Source organism: Rhinopithecus bieti, unplaced genomic scaffold (genome assembly GCF_001698545.2).
Source record: "Rhinopithecus bieti isolate Rb0 unplaced genomic scaffold, ASM169854v2 scaffold_9581, whole genome shotgun sequence".
In the NCBI taxonomy this organism is placed as follows: Eukaryota; Metazoa; Chordata; class Mammalia; order Primates; family Cercopithecidae; genus Rhinopithecus; species Rhinopithecus bieti.
In genome coordinates, this window is record NW_016806413.1 from 785,558 (window position 1) to 809,751 (window position 24,194).

At 40.4% G+C, this 24,194-nt stretch overlaps 2 protein-coding genes across 2 annotated transcripts in view; both read right to left on the reverse strand.

Annotated features, from left to right (window-relative positions):
* POLN (DNA polymerase nu) overlaps positions 1 to 21,333 on the reverse strand; it is a 171,494-nt gene extending 150,161 nt beyond the window's left edge. The window contains 2 exon segments of the mRNA XM_017876239.1: positions 8,489 to 8,633; positions 20,785 to 21,333. Coding sequence (XP_017731728.1) covers positions 8,489 to 8,621 — 133 coding nt within the window. The 5' untranslated portion in view covers positions 8,622 to 8,633; positions 20,785 to 21,333.
* Positions 11,204 to 21,422, reverse strand: HAUS3 (HAUS augmin like complex subunit 3). The gene is made up of 5 exons (XM_017876238.1): positions 21,313 to 21,422; positions 19,323 to 20,376; positions 17,885 to 18,324; positions 15,543 to 15,771; positions 11,204 to 11,531 (listed from the first exon to the last, which is right to left on the reverse strand). Exons 2-5 carry the CDS (start codon positions 20,229 to 20,231, stop codon positions 11,298 to 11,300), a joined length of 1,812 nt encoding a protein of 603 aa, XP_017731727.1. The 5' UTR covers positions 20,232 to 20,376; positions 21,313 to 21,422; the 3' UTR covers positions 11,204 to 11,297.
* Positions 21,423 to 24,194: the final 2,772 nt, after the last annotated feature.

A 24,194-nucleotide genomic window follows, 5' to 3' on the forward strand; every position in this document is an offset into this window, starting at 1 on the left:
GTGTATTCAGTGGAAGGCTGATCAAGCACTCAAAAGAATGCAACCTTTTGTCTCTTATCTACTTGTTTGTTTGTTTTTGAAACAGAGTCTCATTTGAAACAGAGTCTCATTCTATCCTCCAGGCTGGAGTGCAGCGGTGCAATCTTGGCTCACGGCAACCTCCGTCTCCGGGTTCAAGCAATTCTCCCGCCTCATCCTCCCAAGTAGCTGGGATTACAGGCACCTGCCACCATGCCCGGCTAATTTTCGATTTTTAGTAGAGACAGGGTTTCACCACATTGGCCAGTCTGGTCTTGAACTCCTGAACTCAAGGGATCCACCTGCCTTGGCCTCCCAAAATACTGGGATTACAGGGGTGAGCTATCACACCTGACCCCTCTTATCTAATTCTAACCTGGAAGCCTCCACTTCACGTTGTCCTGCCTTACCAGACCGAACCAATTACGTCTTACACATATTGATGTCTCATGTCTTCCTAAAATGTACAAAAGCAAAGTACCCCCAACCACCTTGGGCACATGTCTCAGGACTTCCTAAGGCTGTCACAGGCATGTCCTTAACCTAGGCAAAATAAACTTTCTAAATTGAGACCTGCCTGACATTTTGCATTCACACGGGTTTCGCCATGTTGCCCAAGCTGGTCTGATACTCAAGATTTTTTTTTTCTTGGCTCCCTGTGGTATTTCAATCAAGATTTAAATATACCAATCCAAAGGTTCTCATCCTGTATCTCAGGGTCTGCTCTCTCTTTCTTCAGATCAAGACCTTAATCTTGACCAGGTGGGGGTGGCTCATGCCTGTAATACCAGCACTTTGGTAGGCCAAGACAGATGTCTTGAGCCCAGGAATTCGAGACCAAACTGGGCAACGTGGTGAAACCCCATGTGTACTTAAAAAACAAACAAACAAACAAAAAAACTAACAGGGTGTGGTGGTGCGCACCTGTAGTCCCAGCTACTTGGGACAATCACCTGAGCCCTGGAGGCGGAGGTTAAAGTGAGCCGGATCGGGCCTCCAGCCTAGGTATCACCAAAAAAAAAAAACAACAAAAAAACAAAACAAAACAAAAAAACCCCTAGCACACCACCAGGGCTGAAAATTCAAGTTTCTCTGAAGCAATCAGGACTAAGTCTTGGGTCTATGGCTACAGGCTGTCTCTTTATAGGCTGCCCAGGAAGCCCTCTGGCTTTCACGTTTAGCCTTTAATTGCTTATCACCCACGGCCTTTTTTTGTATTTTTCCAAAGGATCTATTATTCCCAGCCACAGCCATCCAATTCTATTGTCTTCAACTGCCTTGTGCTTCTCAGATGTGCAGTACTGTCCCAGCTGGAGCAGCTGCTCCCACTGGTAAGCCAGACAAACCCACCTTGAGCCAAAGTCTTCTCGCTCTTGCCGACCCAGGCTGGAGTGCGGAGGCGCGATCTCGACTCACTGCAAGCTCCACCTCCTGGGTTCACGCCATTCTCCTGTTTCAGCCTCCCGAGTGGCTTGGACTATAGGCGCCCGCCACCACGCCTGGCTATTTTTTTGTATTTTTAGTAGAGACGGGATTTCACTGTGTTAGCCAGGATGGTCTCTATCTCCTGACCTCGTGATCCACCCGTCTCGGCCTCCCAAAGTGCTGGGATTAACAGGTGTGAGCCACCGCACTCAGCTGAGCCAAACTTTTAACTCCACTACTACCATCTGTATTCCACCCACAACTTGTGATGAGGTCATCAGTGTCAGCTCACCTGCGGGAGACCAAACTCCAAAATCACATGTCTACTTTCTCAGACAACTGCCACCAACTGTAGCAGATCAGGTTCCCTGAGACTGAGATTTGTCAGCAGAAAGTTTACTGGGGAGTGGTCTTGGAGATTAGAAGAATTAAGCCTGCAGAAGCTGAAATGTGATACATTGCAACAAATGCCTCAGCCAATGCCACCTGACAAGCAGGGTTGGCACAGATATATATAAGCTATAATTACAGTCACGTGGGATATGTTCTGAGAAACGCATCATTAGGTGACTTCACTGTTATGAAAACATCACAGATCAAGGGTCCCCAACCCCTGAGTGGAGGACCAGTACCTGTTTGTAGTATTAGGAACCAGGCCACACAGCAGGAGGTGAGCAGCAGGTGAGTGAGCATTCCCACCTGAGCTCCACCTCCTGTCAGATCAGCAGCAGCATTAGATTCTCATAGGAGCATGAACCCTACTGTGAACTGCACAAGCAAGGAATAGGTTGTGAGCTCCTTATGAGAATCTAATGCCTGATGATCCGAGGTGGAACAGTTTCATCCTGAAAGCATCCCCCCAACCCCTATCCCATAGAAAAACTGTCTTCCATGAAATCAGTCCCTGGTGCCAAAAGGTTGGGGACTGCTGTCATATAGCGAACTTACACAAACCCAGATGGCATAGCTTACTACAATCCTAGGTTGTATGGTCTAGCCTATAGCTCCTAGGCTACAAACCTGTACAGCATGTTACTGTACTGAATACTGTAGGCAACTGTAACACAACAGTAAGTACCTGTGTATCTAAACATAAGTAAAAATACAGTATAAAAGATTTTAAAATGGCACTTATATAGGGCACTTACCATAAATGGAGCTTGCAGGACTGGCAGTTGCTCTGGGTGAATCAGTGAGTGGGGAGTGAGTGTGAAACCTTAGTGCATTATTGTACACTACTATAGACTTCACAAACACTATACACTTAGGACACACTAAATTTATTTTTTAAAATTTTCTTTCTTCAATAATAAAATCAATGTACTTTAACATTTTTTACTTTATACACTTTTAAATTTTTTGAACTTTTGAACTCTTTTATAACATTTACCTTAAGACAAAACACATTGTACAGCTGAACACAAATATTTTTCCTCATATCTTGATTCCATAACCTTTTCTCTATTAAGATATTTCACTTTTAAAAAAAGTTCTAAACTTTCTTGCTTAAAACTAAGACACACACACACATTAGCCTAGGCCTACACACGGTAAAGAGCATCAGTATCACCACCTTCTACTTCCGTATCTTGACCCCCTGGAAGGTTTTCAGAGGCACTAATACATATGGAGCTGTCACTTCCTATGATAACAGTACCCTCTTCTGGATACCTCCTGAAGGACCTGCCTGGAGCTGTTTTACAATTAGCTTTTTTTCCATAAGTAGGAGTACACCCTAAAACAATGATGAAAAGTATATATACGATTGTAAATATATAAACCAGTAACATAGTCATTTGTTTTCAAGTACTATGTGCTACGTATAATTGTATATACAATTATACATAGTATAGTACAGTGTAGTAGGCTATGCCATTTAGGTTTGTGTAAGTTGACGGTATGACATAGATATATACTATATAGAGTGCTATACTTGTATACACCTGGTAGTGCAGTAGGTTTGTTTATGCCAGCATCACAACAAAAACATAATGCAGCCGGGCACGGTGGCTCATGTCTGTAAACTCAGCACTTTGGGAGGCCGAGGCGGGCAGATCACCTGAGGTCAGGAGTTCAAGATCAGCTTGGCCAACATGGCGAAACCCTGCCTCTACTAAAAATACAAAAATTAGCCAGGCATGGTGGCGGGCACCTGTAATACCAGCTACTCAGGAGGCTGAGACAGGAGAATCATTTGAGCTGGTAGGTGGAGGTTGCAGTGAGCCGAGATCACGCCATTGCACTCCAGCCTGGGTGACAAGAGTGAAACTCTGTCTCAGGGGAAAAAAAAAATGTAACGCATTGTGCTCTGATAACAGGACAGCTAGGATGTCAGTAGGAGACAGGAATTTTTCAGATCCATTATAATCTTATGGGACCACCAATATATGTGCAGTATGTCATTGACCAAACATTCATTATGTAGTGCATGACTCTCCAGCCATAGAAATTATAATCACAGCCGGGCGCGGTGGCTCAAGCCTGTAATCCCAGCACTTTGGGAGGCCGAGACGGGCAAATCACGAGGTCAGGAGATCGAGACCATCCTGGCTAACACGGTGAAACCCCACCTCTACTAAAAAAATACAAAAAACGAGCCGGGGGAGGTGGCAGGCGCCTGTAGTCCCAGCTACTCGGGAGGCTGAGGCAGGAGAATGGCGTAAACCTGGGAGGCGGAGCTTGCAGTGAGCCGAGATCGCGCCACTGCACTGAAGCCTGGGCACAGAGCGAGACTCCGTCTCAAACAAACAAACAAACAAACAAAAAAGAAGTTATAATCACAGAAAAAAATTAACAAAAATATAAAAGTCATATACTAAGTTGTTAACATAGGTTAACAATAAGCGAGAGGGTTCAATAAGCAAAAATGAACTTGAACCTTCTCACAATTTTATATTAAAATGATGTATGTATGCATGTATACAAATATGTAAAAAAAATTTTAAGAAAATGTCTTTGGGAGGCTGAGGCAGTTGGATGGATCATTTGAGGTCAGGAGTTTAAAACCAACCTAACCAACATGGTGAAACCCCGTCTCTACTAAAAATACAAAAATTAGCCAGGCATGGTGGTGGGTGCCTGTAATCCCAGCTACTCAGGAGGTTGTGGCAGGAGAATCCCTTGAACCCAGGAAGGGGAGGTCACAGTGAGCTGAGATCGCACCACCGCATTACAGGTTGGGTGATAGAGTGAGAGTCCGTCTTAAAAATAAAAAATTTAAAAAAAAAAAAAAAAAAAAAAAAAAAAAACACGTGGCCGGGGGCGGTAGCTCACGCCTGTAATCCCAGCACTTTAGGAGGCCGAGGCGGGCGGATTATGAGGTCAGGAGATTGAGACCATCCTGGCTAACAAAGTGAAACCCCGTCTCTAGTAAAGAATACAAAAAATTAGCTGGGCATAGTGGCGAGTACCTACAGTCCCAGCTACTCAGGAGGCTGAGGCAGGAGAATGGCGTGAACCCAAGAGGAGGAGGTTGCAGTGAGCCGAGATTGCACCACTGCACTCCAGCCTGGGCGACAGAGCAAGACTCCGTCTCAAAAAAACAAAACAAAACAAAACAAAACAAACATGTTTCCTAATGTATTACAAAGAGACTCCCCAAAAATGTTGTGGAAAAAATTTATAATACTAAAAAAATAGTAGGACAGGCCTGTAATCCCAGCACTTTGAGAGGCTGAGGCAGGAGAATCATGTGAGCCCAGGAGTTTGAGACCAGTCTAGGCAACACAGCAAGACCTCGTCTCCACAAAAAAATAAAAAATTAGCCAGACACGGTGGCAAGTGCCTGTAGTCCCAGCTACTTAGGAGGCTGAGGTGGGAGGATTGCTTGAATCTGGGAGGTTTAGGCTGCAATGAGCTGTGAACTCCAGCCTGGGCGACAGAGCAAGGCCCTGTCTCGAAAAAAAAAAAAAAGTAAGTTTATTTCTCTCTCATGTTCTGAGGTGAATGGTCTCAGTAGGTGGTATAGCTGTTTTTTAAAGTCACTCAGGGGCCCAGGATCCTTCTAGCATGTTGTTCCACAATCCTCTAGGACACTGTTAGCATTTGCAGGGTTGGAGAAGAATCATTTCAGCTCTGACTGATGGGAAGCAAAGAGGCCAGAGAAGTAGGCAGGCTGTCTTGGAGCCTCCCTTGGAAATGGCACCCGCTTGAGCTCACAACTCACTGACAGGCACCTGGCAACCTGGTCAAACCTGACTGCAACAAGATTGAGCCATGTAGTGTAATTGTGTGCCTCAGAAAACAAGGATGGATTCAACGTGGTAAGAAATGAATAACCGCTGCCAAAATGTTATCTGGAATAATATAAAATCCCCATGATTATGAAGTGGTTGTCATAAAAGACAGGATAATTAATGACTACATTTGAGCACGGAGAGATTTTAATTGAGTAAATTTAATTAAGTAAATTTTGAGGTGTTGGCAATGTAAGTGGTAGTTACATGGATGTTCTCTTACATTAATTTAAGTTTTGCATTTTAGTGTTTTTCGTGACAAAGTGTTTTTAAATAAAGATCTATACTTGTTTCAAGAAGATATAACAGTCCAATCTTTACTGAAAGTGTATCTTGAGTCACCTCAGTCAGTCTAGCAGATAAGAAAATCAGACCCCAAAATGACAAGTATCACAGGTTTAAAACAGTTTGGTGTGACTTAGTGTTTGTAAAAGTAAGTATTTGTAGTTTATTTCCATTAATTTCTGAGTTTAATTTTGGTATTTATTTGGTAGGAAATAGGCTCATGGAAATGAAAGGCTAATTTACAATACTTTTCTTAGAATAATGTGACATAATAACAGCTCAGTATTTGACAAGAATCTAGAGTCAATTAAAACTTTAGCTCCAGCATCACTCATCAATAATCCACCAGCAATCCAACTTTAATTTGGATTCAAATGATGAAGGAATAAAACTGGTGAGAATCTGTAGTGGAAAGACTCCAAGGTGGTCCTATGATCCCTGCCTCTTGGTATCATGTCCTCACGTAACCCCCAACCCTCTGAGTGAGAATGGGACTACTGATTAGCTTCTAACCAACAGAACACACCAAAGGCAGCAGCATGTATGTGATCACATCATGTAAAACTGTAATGTCAGTCTTGTTAGAGAGACTTTTGCTGGCTTAGAAAAAGTGAGCTGCCATACTGTAGGTTGCCCACAGAGAGGATCATATGACAGGAACTGGGGATACCTTCCACACACCAGCCAGTGAGAAACTGAGACCCTTGGTCTGAAAGTCTGTAAGAAAATGAATTCTGTCAACAACCATGTGAGTTTTGAAGAGAATGCTTCCCCAACTGCAGCCTCAGGAGAGACACCAGCCCTGGCTGATACCTGGAGTCCACCCTTGCAGAGGACCTAGCAGAGTCAGGTCCAGGCTCCTGATGCACAGAAACTGTACAACAATAATTGTGTTGTTTTAAGCCAGTACGTTTGTAGTAATAATGTTATACAGCAATAGAAAATACAAAATCCTTATGAGAATTCCACTATTTTTCCAAATCCAAGAGAGAAAAGCAATATCATGTATTTTTCTTTTATCTTCTCAATAACCTTAACAAACAAAAGTCAGAATTTTAACAGGGTATTTTATTTTCAGAGATGGGATCTTGCTACGTTGCCTAGGCTGGACTCGAACGCCTAGGCTCAAGTGATCATCCCAGGCATTAACGAGGTATTTTAGGACAACAATAAGAGCTGATATGAGATGGACTGTCACAAATTTTTCATCAGAGCCTCATATTATAGCTGCCAGAGGCATTTCATTATTCTTACCAGTTTTTGAAGGGGAGTATATTTCCACCTCTGTCAAGTATACACCACTCTATTATTAAAAAAAATATGGAATAATAAACGGGATTATGATAGTGTCTTACACTATCAATTGCTAGGCATGTAATTCGCACTTAAAAATTCTTACCAGTTTATTAGTGACTTTTACTATAATAAAGTATATAAGCAACAGCTGCCTGAATATGAATGGATCAAAACGTTAAGTGCAACTGTATCTTAATCAAGAAGCTGTGTTTATAAGAGCTTTTGTGCTAATATTCAGCACTATTCTCAATTATTTCAATTCAATTTCATTTCTCAATTATATCTCACACACTTATACCTTATTTTGTAGAAGGAGAAACTAATCACAAATTATTGACCCAGACTTGCAAATTTAAAATAAAAACTGTTTTGCTAGTAGCAAAAGAAAGACAACAAAAAACAAAACAAAACAAAAAAACACCAAAAACCCTGGTGTTACAAACATTTCGGTGACATTTGTGAGCATATCACTGCTTTTACTTTTTTTTTTTTTTTTTTTTTTTGAACAGTCTCGCTCTGTCACCCAGGCTGGAGATCTCAGCTCACTGCAAGCTCTGTCTCCTGGGTTCATGCCATTCTCCTGCCTCAGCCTCCCGAGTAGCTGGGACTACAGGTGCCCACCACACCAGGCTAATTTTTTGTATTTTTAGTAGAGACAGGTTTTCACTGTGTTAGCCAGGATGGTCTCGATCTCCTGACCTCATGATCCGCCTGCGTTGGCCTCCTAAAGTGTCAGGATTACAGGCGTAAGTCACTGCGCCCGGCCCCACTGCTTTTACTATTATACCACGTCATAAACCCACATACACTGATCCAATAATCCTTGCCACCTAAGAGTTTACATTTCTATAGCAGTATAATACACACATTGTCAAAAACATATCTCTTGTTCACCACACACAATAGCAAATACTATGTACAGGTTTGATGACCTGAGAACCAAGATTAAAGCATCTCTTTCAAAGATACTAAAATACCTGATCCAGATTCTAAGGGAATGTTTGACAGAAATACCTGGAATAAGGAAGAGAGTGTTACATTTTTAAAGCAATGAAGGTTAAGGGAACATGAAAGTTAGCAAGCAGAAGCTCAGTCGGCACTGAGTGAGTGTAAAAGGGGCAGAAGCTGGGGTTCATCTGTCTACGTGCATTCCATTTTCAATTCTTAGTCTTTAGAACAACTAACATTCAAAGTATCAAGAGAGAGAAAGGTTCATAAAAATTACTTACTCTCTGTACTCTTTCCCCAAGTCTTAGAATCCACTAAATCACCTGAATGCATAGCAGACATAATCTTCTGAGCAACAGTGGAGAGCGGTGTATTACAGAGATCAAAGCCTACCAATGCCTCATAATTTTCCATTTTCACAAAATCCTAAATGTAAGATTAACATAAGATAAATCCCATATATTAATTCGAAGACTTTAAAACAGGAAATACAATTATTTTGAAAAATTGATATACCAAGACTTTCATTTAAAATGTCTATATTCATAACCATAGAAAATAGGCATCAATCATCCAATAATACAGATAGAAAGCAAAAAGCAAAATAGCTAGAGGCTCAATCCAGGTATCATAGTAAACAGATAAAGAACTTATTTTCTAGGTAACCAATTTAGAAGCAAACGATCTACTCAAATACTTCCTGAGGTTTGAAAAATGATATTAAATCTCCAAATAGGCTCATGCCTGTAATCCCTGCACTTTGGTAGGCCGAGGCAGATGGATCACCTGAGGTCAGGAGTTAGAGACCAACTTGGCCAACATGAAATCCCGTCTCTACTAAAAATATGAAAAATTAACCGGGCATGGTGGCGCCTGTAATCCCAGCTACTGGGAGGCCTGAGGCAGGAGAACCACTTGAACCCAGGAGGCGGAGGCTGCAGTGAGCTGAGATCACGCCAATGTACTCCAGCCTGGGCAACAAGAGCGAAACTCCGTCTCAAAAAATAAAAACAAAACAAAATAAATCTTCAAATAAACATACCTAGTAACACAATGATTATAACTAACTTGGATAATTATGGCAGACACACAACTACTATCCCTGCCTTGATCAGTCCTGCTGGTCCCCTGGGCTGAGCAAGCGAAGGCTTGGGTAGGGACAGTATAAATCAAGCAACTGAGCAGGGGCATGGTGGCTTACACCTGTAATGCCAGCATTCTGGAAGGCCAAGGCGGGTAGATCACTTGAGGTCAGGAGTGTGAGACCAGCCTGACCAACATGGTGAAACTCTGTCTCTACTGAAAATACAAAAATCAGCCAGGTGCAGTGGTGCACACCTACAATCCCATCTACTCAGGAAGCTGAAGCAGGAGAATCACTTGAACCTGGGAGGCAGAGGTTGCAGTGAGCTGAGATTGTTCAGCTCAACTCCAGCCTGGGTGACAGACTTAGACTCTGTCTCAAAAAATTAATTAACTAATTAAATAAATCAAGCATTTGGCCACACATCTAAATATCTGACACTAATATAAACAGAATTTGCTACCATAAACCAGGAAACCAGATGACATATTTTCCACATTATTGGAGAAAAGAAAAATTTTAAGTAAACTCTTTATCCCAAGATAGAATAGAAAAAAATACATACAACAAAAATGTTGCTCAGGTGATATGGAGCTGATAGCAAAATTGTAAACAAAATTTATTGCTACAAAATTAAGGTTTTAAATAACAAACACAGTAACTGGAAAATATTTTGTTTGATGGGTTTCAAAATCAAGAGGGTTCATCTGTCATCCAGGTATCCCTGTTTTCTGATGGTTATAGCTAAAAAATTCCACAAAGACCACCCAAAACATGTAGTTTTTAGATTGGCACTCCATATTACAAACAGGTGAGAAATATTCTTAAAGATATTCCTACAAAGCTCACATGGTATTTGTCACAGGCCACGTATAAATTAGGCACTCCAGAAGCATCTGATGTAATAACAGATGAGGTACTTCACATTATTTTAGACCAACCCTTATTTTCTGGTTGCCCAAATACCATTATTAAATATAATTAAACATTTTTGCTCTTAAACTGATTAAAACAGTATCATACATCTTTTGAACAACCACTTTTACAGAATTTCAAAATTCAAATTTCATTTGAAAGTCATTTATGATGTGTAAGTCATATTAAAGTCAAAGCACTGCTGAGCTGTCTTGTAGAAAACTTTGAGTCCCCAGAATTCAGACTCTAAAATGAATGATGGCCAAGGAAGTCCTAATACTCTGCGGTACAAGTAGGGACATTAAAACAGTCTAAAGGTCCATAGCAGGGAATTATGGAGTAATACAATTTGAGCAGCAAAATTTTATCTGACAGTCAAACATGAGGGGACCTGGCTCTTTCACATATTAAGGTCTACAGATTTAAAAATGCTGACTAGAAATTCTACACATTTTAAAATATTTAATAGCGGCTGAGAGTGATGGCTCACGCTTGTAATTCCAGCACTTTGGGAGGCCGAGGAGAGGGGATCATGAGGTCAGCAGATGGAGACCATCCTGGTCAACATGGCGAAACCCCATTTCTACTAAAAATACAAAAAATTAGCTAGGCGTGGCAGTGCGCGCCTGTAGTCCCAGCTACCCGGGAGGCTGAGGCAGAATTGCTTGAACCTGGGAGGTGGAGGTTGCAGTGAGCCAAGATCGTGCCACTGCACTCCAGCCTGGAGACAGAGTGAGACTCCATCTCAAAAAAAAAAAAAAAAAATTTAACAGCAGAAAATTTCTATTTCTAAAAAGAAAGTAAAGGAGAGAGATAACTGTATTTAAAATATTTGCATTATGTAATAATGCTTTTCCCAGTAAGTAAAAAATTACCAGGACTAAGTACCACTAACATGCTCAATTCATAAAAGCACTGGTACTCTGAATGTACCACATGAGAAAAAAACCAAATTAATATAATACTTGAATTCATCAAATGAAATGTCCCATTGACCTCAAATTTTAAAAATTTAGTAGTGTTTATTATACACAGTCTCCTCCTAATAAATAAAAGAGCACATGTAATAAAGATTCAGTTTCCAGTAATTTTCAATCTTCAAGACTAACAGCCTTAATCTTTGATTGAGTTTCTAAATTCTCCACAATATCTTTCAGATAATCTTCATCTTTTAAAAAATATACATATAATTCTCTTTCCATTTGATGTAATTTATTATTTGCCAAAGTTTTTCTTTTTGTCTTCACATCAGCAAGAATATCAGTGAGGAGATGATTTAGCTTATTCAGTTGAGATTCAACTTGATGAAACTGCTCTGTTAACTCCTACAAAAGGAAAATAAAATAAAATTCAAACACTTTTTTCCTAACACCAATTATAAAATTAAAGTATAATTTACATGGAAAGACTTTAAATGACTTAATAACTTCCCACAATTTTAGCAATAAATAAACCTCAATTTAAAATCCATAATAGGTTTAATATAAATTCTAAGTAAGATTAATTGCAACAGCTTCTGAGAGGTAATTTTAAGTGATTCAAAGGAAACACTTCCTGAAGAGTACTTGATATGTACGCTGTTCTGTGCATTCATATATTCAACAAATACTATTGTGCCAAGTACTGTTTTAGAGATTACTGATACAAGAATGAATAAAATCTCCCTCATGGAGCTTATATTCTGCTTAATCAGTCAAACTTTGTTTTAGCTTATTCTCTGTTTATTCTAGACAGAAAGTACAGAGAAAGTTGAAATGAAGATCAATAAAAGAGAATTATTTCAACACAAATCTCCATTTTTCATTTTTTCTTATTATCTTACCAAATGGAATTACATGACATTCCATGAAAACCATCCTGACTAATCATGTAATTTTCCTGCTCAAGAATCTAGCCATGCCGACCCTTCACATTTATTATAGTAAATTCAAAATCCTTAGTGTCTAGCATTTAAACTAGATTAACAAGTTTCCATAGCTTTCTAATCAAGCACTCTACTTATAAATTTTAGCCAGTATCACCAAAGAGGTTCTCAGAAAAATCTGTTGCTCTAACTACCCTCAATTTTCCACAGCTTCTAGGCATGGTCCACAAGCATAATTATCTGAGGTACTTGTTATGAATACAGATTCCTGTACCCCCTACTAGATTAAATTACTTAATCTCTGTACAGAGCTAGGAACCTGCATTTTGATATGCTCCCTGATGATTCTAATGTACAAGTTCAAGAATGACTACCTAAGACCTGTCATAAATGCCAATTCACAGAGCAGTACTTCTTAAAATACATATTTTTGAAAATCAAGTAATTTCAACATTATATCTATATTTAGTGATCTCCTCTAAGACAAACTTGATAAACTTGAATATACTGAGAAACAACAATCTCATCTTTACCTTCAATTAAATACTAAAGATCACACAGTTGCTTAAATAATATTGCTACAGAGACTGAAGTTCAGCTTCATTAATAATAGAAACACAAGTTAAAATTGATACAGCATTTTACATCACATTGAGCTAGGGAAAAACACTAATGATACCTACTGATAAGATTAGAGTGAAATTACCATATTTTAGTGATTCTTGGATGCATTTTTTTCACATTTTAACATATCTGAAATGAAGATGCATCTTAATCAAGAACATCATATGACTGTTTCTGGCCAGGTACTCTTAAGAAATACTTTTTCATCAACATTCTTGATATACAGTGTGGAAAATTACAGACAACTCTGAGTCAAAAAATAACTTAGAAGAATTGAACATTGAAATGTGATGCTTTAGAACTACCCTAACCATTTAAATTGACTTACTTTTTCCTTTTAACGTATGTCCAAGAGTGGTATGATAAAAATCTATGTGTACCTACACATAGGTAGGTAAAAGATCTTTTCTACTAAGTATGAAAAACAAAAATTCTTAATAAGAAAACATTATGTCGCTTTAACTAAGAGTTTTTCTTTTTTTAGCAATTCATAAAATGATGATGTGCCAAATGATCAATGGTGTCTAGTGGACACTTAAATAGTGCTGGTAGCATTATAAACTCCTTTAAAAGGCAATCTGGCAGTATCAAAGGCAAAAAAAGTATATACGGCCCCGGCACAAAAAAACCCCAATGATCCTATTTCCAAGAATTTATCCAGATGGAAGTATCCAACAACAAAAAGCTATATACATAAAGATATACACGATATTGTTCAAGAGCAAATAAAAGAAAAAAATGAAGACTATCAAAATGCCCAATAACAATAACCAGCTACAAAACTGATGGCATAGTAATTAAATCAAGACAGTATAGTTAACATTAAAAGTTAAGAAAACTTTGGAGAGTAAAAATGTTTATTTCATCATGCTAAGTAAAAACAAAACTATGGTCTTTGCTGAGGGTCTTCAGAAGTTAGCACCATGGCAGAAGACATGAAGGTCAAAATTAAGAACTACAGGACTGTCCCATTTGACAGCCACTTTGTCAACTGGAACCAGAACATGAACTGCTGGCAGAACTACCTGGACTTCTACCACTCCAAGAAAGCAATGACTGCTAAAGGGGGTGATATCTCTGTGTGCAAATGGTACTGGCATGTGTAGAAGTCCCTCTGCGCCATATCCTTGGTCTTGACCTGGGACAAAGGCACGCTTCCTGGGAAAATCTGAACTGGCTCCACCCCACCTTTCCTCTGTTCTCCATCCTTCTCCCAGGGTGGTAGAGGGGGACCTAGGTAGATGATGATCCCTAACCTGGGTCCATGAATCAGGACTTAACTAATAATAAAAACTTAATGGAAAAGTGTAAAGAAAATTACATGCCTTACAATTACTAAGAAAAAGAAAAATGGCACAGGAATATTAATATTAGACAAAAGAATATCAAGACAAAAAGCATCACAGGAATAGTCATTATGTAATGCTAAATGCTTTAATTCACTGCGATTTAAAATCATCAGGATATTCACTGTGATTTTAAACCTGGATATAACTTATAAAAGACTCAAAATACATAGACAAAAAAATGATATACAACTACATAGAGAAATTTTCTTCTTTTTTGAGACCGAGTCTTGCTCTGTCACCCACGAAGCAGTGCAGAGGCACGATTTCGGCTCACTGCAACTTTTGTCTCCCAGGTTCAAGCAATTCTCCTGCATCAGCCTCCCAAGTAGCTGGGATTACAGTTGTCCGCCACCACGCCCAGCTAATTTTTGTATTTTTAGTAGAGATGGGGTTTCACCATCTTAGCCAGACTGGTCTTGAACTCCTGACCTTGTGATCCACCCACCTCAGCTTCCCAAAGTGCTGGGATTATAGGCGTGAGCCACTGCACCTGGCCTACGTGGATAAATTTTCAAATCCACCATCACAGTGGAAATTTGTATACAATTCTGAATAGATCAAGAAGACAAAAATCAGTAACGGGAGACCATTCAAAAAACAAATCACAGATACCACTTCACACCCATCGGGATGGCTACTATTTTAAAAACCACAGGAAATAAGTGTTGGCAAAGATGTGGAGAAACTGGAATTGTGCAGCTATGAGACATACACGACTATCATAAGAGTAAGATCTATAGTAATAAAAACTGTAAATAACCTAAATGTCTGTCAATCTAACAGATAATTTCATTGTGGAATATCACACAATGGAATACTAACCATATAAAAGAGAACACTATGAATGAACTATAGCTTTACATGTATCAATATGAGTGAGTCTCAAAAACATGTTAAGCCACTGAAAAAGCAAGCAAGTCTTTGAAGGATACATACCTTCAATATACATACCTTCGGTATACCACCACCAGTATAACAGCATATAAAGTTCAAAAACATATAAAACTAAATACACAGTCTAGGAATATATATATATGTGTGTATGTGTGTGTGTAATAAAACTATACATAAAAGCAAGAAAATGATGAACAAAATTAAGCATGGTAGTTAATCTTTGAAGATGAGAGAGGAATTATGTTAGGAGGAGCATATACCAGTAAGTATACACAGAGGATTTTAAAGATATAAAGGCAATCCTGTGTTTGCTAAGATGAGTGAAAAAAATACAGAGGCGGTTTATTTTTTAACACTAATATAAACATTACATATCCTTTTGTGTCTGAAAATTGTATACATTTTAAATTTCTGTGCACACTCATCAAAACTATCTAAAAAACATATTTATATGTGAACAAAAATTAGGAGACATAGAAATATATTTTATATTAAGGCAATGGAATTGGGGTAATATTTTCCTCATGTTAACATTTTCTTTAATTAATCTTTTAAAACAAGCATTTTTTAAAAAAGCATTTTTAACTACTATGGTAAATACCCACCTGATCACTAAGCAAAAGCTGATTTCCTCCTTGATACAAAGCATCACAAAGCATGTCCACATCCTTATTCCGTTTGGACAGAAAGAAAGAATGTTCTTGAGCAGATACTGCCAACTGATCTTGTACTAAAGAAACATTCCGTTTCAATTTCTCAGCCACTTCCTCAAGGTTTCCATGAGTTAGAAACAATTCTTTTTTCTTATTCTCTCCCTCTAAAAGTTGGTAAAGCCTAAAATGTAAAATTAAAATTAAAGGGAAAATTATCAAGTCAGTATCATTTTCAAAATTATAATCCACTGTATTGGGGCATTTGTGGGGATAGCTAAGTAACAACTTATAAAAATATTGGCTGGTTACAGTGGCTCACGCCTGTAATCCTAGCACTTTGGGAGGCCAAGGCGGGCAGATTGGCTGAGCTCAGGAGTTCAAGACCAGCCTGGGCAACATGGTGAAACCCCATCTCTACTAAAATACAAAAAACTGTTAGCCAGGCATGGCGGCATGCACCTATAGTCCCAGCTACTCAGCAGGCTGAGGCAGGAGGATTGCTTGAACCCAGGAGGCAGAGGTTGCAGTGAACCAAGATCGCGCCACTGCACTCCAGCCTGGGCAACAGAGTGAGACGCCGTCTCCAAAAAAAGAAATAATAATAATAATAATAATAATTTGTGTGCCTGCAAAAATCAAGCAACTGAAACCATTCTAACTGTAACACTATCTCAGTACAGAAATATATATTCTAACTACTACATTAGATAAGCAGTCTATTACTGAATTCCCAGTTTCCCCACCATCCAAGTTTTAGATATAAAATTCTTCTTAACTTTAACTGCCACTAACCTACTTCAAACTGCAATTCAGAGATACCGCCCAAGAAAACACTTGTCTCAGAGAATATAACTATGATGTAGAAACAACAGGCTATGGCTCATGCCTGTAATCCCAGCACTGTGGTAGGGTTACTTGAGCCCAGGAGTTCAAGACCAGACTTGGCAACATATTGAAGTCTCATGTCTACAAAAATAATTTTTTTTTTAATTAGCCAGGCATGGCGGCACGTGCCTGTAGTCCTAACTACTCAGGAAGTTGAGGCTGGAGGATCACTTGAGCCCAGAAGCTGGAGGCTGCAGTGAGCTATCATCACATCACTGTACTCCCACCTAGGCAAGAGAGTGAGACCTTGTCTTAAAAGAAAGAAAGGGAAGGGAAGGAAGGGAAGAAAGAGAGAAAGAGAGAGAAAGGAAGGGAAAGGAAGGAAAGGAAGGAGGGAAGGAAGGAAAAAACAAGCAAGCAAGCAACGAATTTGAAACAGAAGACCTAGGTCTAGGTCTGAGTTTTCTGTTCCGTGAAACTTAGGGCAAATCAATCTCTGAGACTTATTTCCACATCTTAACTACTCCACATCTTAACCTACCTATATTACAGGATTGTGGTGGGATTAAAAGAGAAAAACTAAAATTGTACAACAACAGAAAATATAAAAATAAATGTAAATTTTAAACAATGTAAAATGTAAATAGTTATATAAATAGCTATAATAGTAAACTTTTGCTCAGAATTTTTAAAAAAGTTATTTTTTTTATCAAGTTGTAACAGACTTTCTAAAACTAGTTCAATCCCAAAGCTGCCAATTACAGTCTTACAGATGTAACTACACAATTTCAGGGGTATCATTCACATAGATCATGATGTCAATGGTACCCCCTGAAATTGGGCAATGAGGCAATCCTATCCAGGCCTCTCAATTTATTAATGAGAAAACAAAAAGATTAGATGCTCTTACCCTAGTCCTGGAGAAAAATGAGGAGTAGGAGCCAGATTTCTGAGGTCTTAAGACTACTTCAGCCCTCCAATTTTCAGTATCCCTCTGCCATCAATTGCTCAGACATCCAGATGAAGCTTGGGAGCTAGCATTCATTCTCAGTGATTCTCCTGACTACACACAGAAATGAAGTCTTCTCCCCTCTCTACTGCTACCTTCTCCAAATGCACTCAATCCCCTGCCCAGCAATACCTACTATGCTGAACTGTATTCAAACTTCCGGCCCCAAATCTAAAATAAGGTATATAAATAATAATGTCTAAAGGGGAATAAAACCCATTCATTCCTCCACCTCATCCACTTAAGCTATAAAGTAGCTATTTTCAAATCTAGCATAAATGGAAAAGGCAGTAAAAAAACTAAAAATGAAAAAAAGGCATACGAAAATGGAAAAAAAATAGAAAGATCAAAAGTGAAATGCAAAGAATTGTTAAAACTTCCAAAATTTTAGCTCAAACTCTCTCTAGTATTTTGCAAAACAAAAGGAAAATTTACTAAGGAAACAATGAAGCATACATACCTATGAGTAGAATAATCCTTAGTATCAATGGTATTCCTTGGATTTATCTGCTGAGAAACTGATGGATCTGTCAACATTTCTAATTGCTTGTAGAGCATCATGTTACTTTGACTAAGTTCTTGAACCAAATTTTCAAGTTCACGATATATGTCCCAATGCTTTCTTAATTCAATTTCATACGATAACTGTAGAAGTTCAAATGATGCCTTTTGTTTTATTAATTGATTTAAAACTAACTCTTGTCTTGCTGTGTAATAATCTTGTTTAGCAATCTGCAGATCAAAATCTCCCTTTACCACTGGCATATTCAATAACTGGGCATTCTCTCTTACCACAGCAGGTAAACTTCTGTCTTTTATTTGAGTGATCTGTTCTTCAAGTTTCATAATCTCACTGGTCAAGTTAGAAATTTTAGTATCTAAATTTTCTTTGTCCACAGCCTATACAAAGAAAAGCAAACACATTTCAAACTGTATGCCTAAATTTGAAATCATCTTAAGATTATTTTCACTTTCCACTTTAGGTGACCAGATAATAAGCTCAATGAATGAAAACTAATTTAATATTCATATAAAACAAAATTACAGTTTAAAAGGGAAAAATGTGGACTAAATCAAGGGTATGAATTACTAAATTTTACTGCTATTACTACCATGTATATAGTAATGGCTACCAAAATAGAGATCTTATTATACTTGTTTTACTCAATCAAAATCATTATTAATAGCACTATTCACTGAATCTAAGTGTATGTTACTAGTTTTTCTTAAGTTAAAATTACCTCAATAGGTCCTAGTCAGCCAGTTGATTTTAGCACTTCTACATAACCATTGGATTTCCTATTATTATTCCAGTTTTTTGTCAGCTATAGGAACTAACCTGGTGCTGATATTCAGATTCAGAAATGTTGCATTTTTTACTCAAGTATCTAGCAGTTATATCACCAAGAAAGCAAGCTCTCCAAGAGTGCAGACAGACATCTGCAATACATTTATCCATGTATTTTCAAAAAGAAATCAGTTTCAGTCTACTGAACCTGGACCTCTGACTTCATTAGCACTATGCTCTGGATGGAGCAAACGAGGCAGAATACCCAAAATAAAGCAATTAGTTTCTAGCCACATCCTAAAAAGAAAATTTCAGTCCAGTCTGTATCTGCATTACACAAATTTAAAATTCAAAATGCAAATTAAAGCATGTTTGTTTAAAATAAACTAGAAAATGTGGTTGAGATAATTACTCTTGCTGCCCTCCATTAACGTATGGATCTATTTGTATGAAACACTGACACAGATCACAAATAAACACTGAACAATGAGAAAATAAAATGTAATCTCTTATTAGATGCCCCATTCTAAAGTACTTCAATAGCAATATTATATCCTCTATTCCTTAACAATAATTACAATGTGAATCCAATCTCATTTCTTATGCTTACCTTGCTGGTTAGGCTATGAAGATTCTCCTCTGCCCATTTTATACTTGACTTCATGCTTGAATTACTTGCTTTCAAGTGAATTAATTGATGTTGAGCACAAATGTATGCCAGCTGCAGTCTAGCCATCTCTAGTCGTCTCTCCTCAAGGATTTCTTGATTATCACAAATAGATGGTGCCTGTATATCTAAAAGTTGAAAATTGTCTTCATTTGAACTTTCAACTACTTCATGTATACCCTGAAAGAACTGTTTTTTGGTATACAAAGTTAATGCTGCTGTGCTTTGCTCTTCCTGATTTAGGTATTTTTCCAAGGAAAATTGCGATAAAAATACCAGTGGATTTGTCCCTTGACCTAAATTAGAATGTCTGAAGAACATCATCAATTGTGTAACTTCATCAGTAAGAGCCTGAAGTTCATTACTGATCTTAGTATTCATTGCATTTAGAATTCCTTGACTCTGCTTCAGCTTTTTAGTGGCTGATTCTTCTTTAGCATTTAACCTCAGAGATTTGTGGCTAGTTACTGAAGCCATCAATTGACATTTATTACGCCGCTGAATTTTTAGGTTCTTTAATTTCAGTAGAGTTTGAACCTCATCCTCTAATTTCTCCAGCTCTTTGTCATCCAGTCTAGGTGTCTTCAAATCAGAAGTTTTACACGTTTTAAGAGCTTCATCCAACGCCGCCCCTTCTAGGATGGGCTTGCCTGATTTCTGAAGAACGCTAAAAGCTTCCAATTCTCTTTCAGACAACACGTTCTGTTCATTCACATTCCCACAAAACCACTTCAGAAACGATTCATCTTCAATGCCCTCAAACAACCAGTCAAAGTCTTCTCCATTAAGATTATCAGCTTTGGGAAAACCAATTTTTTTTAATGTTTCCACAAACTCATTTCCACAACTCATGGTTTAACTACCCCAATTTTGTTGCATCTGATATGGGTTTACGGTGTTGATTTTTAGAAAATAAATCCAAATAGAAAAAAGCTACGTTTTATACCAAGTCCACAGAGAAGGGAAAATCTATTTTTAGAATCTATAATGATTCCTCCTGGGGGGAAGAAAAGAAGTATTAGACCACAAATATGACGACAGTGTTTTTATAAAGAAGGCAAATATCACATGATATCCAAGAGCCGGATAACTGACAGGCAGTCGTAGCTGCCACGTTTGATGATGATAAAGAGAAACAGAAACAATTAGGCTAGTTCTCAGAAAACCCCAACAGTAATGAAAATTAACAAGAAAGTGGATCTATTTGGATCCACTTTATCGTTTTTTCCAAAGATGCATTTAAAATGCATTACTCTTTATAGAGCAACGTTTGTTTTTAATTCAAAATAAATGGATCCAAACAAACCCAAGTCACCAGGAGGCTAGGCAGCCTCTCTTCCCTGCCCTCCACATGTAAGAAAACGCAAATAAGTATGGCACATCTTCTGAAGAATCAACTATTTACCTCAACGACTCGTCGGGCAAGGCTCTACCTCCAGAGTCCACTACCGCGGCGCGGAGAACAGCAGGAGCAGCAGGGCAGCGCGCGGTCACAATTAAGGGCGCTTCGGGCCGGCCTTCAGCCAGCGCTGAGGCAGCCCCGACGCCGGGGCCGCGCGAACCCCAGAGGCGGCGTCAGGCCCAGGGATCCGCGGCCCCGAGGCCGCGATACACCAGACGCGCCAGCGGCAAAACCTTCCTTCCGAGAGTCACCCAGCTGTGACACCTAAGCACGCTAACAAAACAAACGCAGAAGCCCACCGAATCGCCGTCCACACCGAGCTGCAGACGCCGGGACAACCGGCCCTGCGCAGCCCCCACCCCAGCTCCTCGTTCCGCGGGCCGGGCCGTGATGCCCGGGCAGCTGCCGGAGCTCCTGGAAGGAGTCCCCAGAAGCGCAGGAAAAGAAGAGGCAGCGGGGTGCAGTCGGGGATCGCGGCCACTCCTCCAGTCCCACACCCCGGCGCCCAGAACCGAGGCCCGCGTCAGTCACCTGAGGAAGCGCCGCTAGCTTCTCACAGGAACCGCCGCCTCCGCCCTCCGTAACCCGCGCGCCTCGCACTGCCTGACGGGAGCGCCTGGACGCGCGCACGCGCACGCTCAAGGCGGAGGCGTGGTCGCGGGGGAAGACTGTTTGCGCAGGCGTGGTGTCAAAAGAGGCGGAGTCGGCGATGCTGGACTATGGGGTGGAGCTGAGCAGACGGCGCTCCGCCCCCGGCCGCGACGGGCAACCGGCCTCCTGGGCGGGGCGCAGGGCAGAGGCGGGATCTGGGCCGGGCAGGGCGGGGACAGGGTCTAGGCAGGGGCGGGGCCTGGGCAGAGGGCGGGGCCTGGGCAAGGATTGGGGTGTAGAGGAGTGCGGTGGGGTATAGTGGGGCGCCCTCTGGGGAGCCGAAACTGCGGGCCTGCTCTCAACGGAGCCGTCAGTTGTGCTTCAGGCCTGCCCTGCCCCGTACCTCAATCTAGACCCTCTGAAGGCACTTTTGAGGGGTACATAGAGAAGCACAGGTTGGTGGTTGGGAGACAGGTTGGAGCCCGGCGGTGATAGCGCTGGCCCCCGAGAGAGACGAGTTCCCACATCCACAGCAGCCGGAGCAGTGCCTGGTACATTTTAAGGGTTAGGGATTGTTCGCTTAGAATCTTTTACAATGAACTTTATTTTGCAAAAGCACTTAATTCCCAATCCCTCACCTGACCACTATGTAAAAGCTGACTTCCGGCCGGGCGCAGTGGCTCATGCCTGTAATCCCAGCACTTTGGGAGGCCGAGGAGGGTGGTTCATGAGGTCAGGAGTTCGAGACCAGCCTGGCCAAGATGGTGAAACCCCATCTCTACTAAAAAATACAAAAATTAGCCGGACGCGGTGTGGGCGCCTGTAATCCCAGCTACTCGGGAGGCTGAGGCAGAAGAATTGCTTGAACCCGGGCAGGCGGAGTCTGGGGTGAGCGGGGATCTCTAGCCTGGGCAACAGAGCAAGACTGCGTCTCAAAAAAAAAAAAAAAAACCTGACTTCCTCCACAATTCCATTTTCAAAATGTTAAAAATGAACTCACATAAACAGAGTGGCCTGAGTTAAATACATCGTTGTATTTAACTCAGGGAGGATAATACACTATTTCCAAAGAGGATAGCAGTGAAAGATGACTGAAACGGGACTGCTAAATTTCATGCGAATCTGGCTGATGCCCTACAGCCCAGTGAAACCAGACCTCTCTATTGGACAGAATTCGTTTGCATCTCTACCGAACAAAAATCCTTTGCCACTCCTCAGTCTTCCACAGGTTAGCAGGGGCTTTAGTCATGGGTAAATATAATGATACTACTTCCCTTCAGCTTCAAATGACCCTAAAGGTGGCTTGTTAGACAATGTTCTAGTCCAGGGTGACTAAGTAGAAGTCGTTTGGATAGTTTTTCTTAACATTTTTAAGGAGAGAAATAAGAATGTTCTAAGGCAAATACTGTAATCTGATCGAGTCAAAGATTTTCCTATTCATTCTTCACTTGTTTACGTTTTTATCCTCCTCTTTTAAAAGTCAATGAGGCCTAAAATGATCTGAAAAACAAACATGATGGGAAAAAATTCACAGAGTGGTGCCCAATCTGCAGGCAGGGAAACCAGGGAGGCCTGGTGGGAGGACCCCTGCAGCCCAGGGTTGCAGGTCGGGGGTGTGCATCAGGAGACAGAGTTGAGCCAGTTTGGACAGAAGGAAGTGGGAGCTGCGCAGGCAACGCCTTCCAGAAATGTTGCTGATGAGGCAAAGACTGAGTGGGAGGAGCGTGACAGAGAGAAAGAGAGAGAGAGACAGAGAGAGAGAGATACAGAGAGACACAGAGAGACAGAGACAGAGAGACAGAGACACAGAGAGACAGAGACAGAGAGACAGACACAGAGACAGAGAGACAGAGACACAGAGAGACACAGAGACAGAAACAGAGAGACACAGAGACAGAGACAGAGAGACACAGAGACAGAAAAACAGAGACAGAGACAGACACAAAGAGACAGAGACAAAGACAGAGACAGAGACAGAGAGAGAGACAGAGAGAGAGACAAGAGATAGGAGAGAGAGCATGCAAAACGACACAAGCTGAGGGGGTGGGAATGCAGGGCTGAGGGGAGGATTTTTTATTTTGTTTTGTTTGAAAATGAGAGGAACTTGGGGATATTTATAGACTGCAAGGAGGAACTCTGAGGAGACAGCATTAAAGATGGCAGAAAGACAAGGGGCTCCTTTATAGAAAGAGATCCCTGGAGGGCAGGAGGGGTGCACTCCAGAGCCCTGGAGGCCGTTCTAGAAACCCACTTTCCTAGCGGCTCCTGGGTGGTTTCTTGGGCCACAAATTAATTCTCCATCTGATTTTGAATTGCTGACCATAGTTATTTGTTGGAAAGGTGCTTACGAGACCATAAAAGCCATAAAAACATTAAGTAAAAATTACAACAGTATCAGCCCCTGGAGTACAAATGACAAATACAATAGGTTTAACTATACAGACATGGAAAGTTTTCTTCAACTTGCCTTGGGAATTTAAGAAAGCAAGTATGTTACACTTATTTCCAGGGTAAGCTTTCTTTTCAGCAGTCAAAATTATTTGGGGTTTTAGTAGGGTCAAAAGATAAATGGAACCCAGGAATTAATCCTCCCTGAGAAAGCCCATGAGAATATAATGGACTAAACAGACCTAAAGACAGAGCTGTGAGGATCAAGTGTTTTTGCTGTTTGCTTTTTCTCCTTCCTGTGGAAGCGATTTTCTCCTATTATTATTTAAAAATATTTTAGGTGGCCGGGCGCGGTGGCTCAAGCCTGTAATCCCAGCACTTTGGGAGGCCGAGACGGGCGGATCACGAGGTCAGGAGATCGAGACCATCCTGGC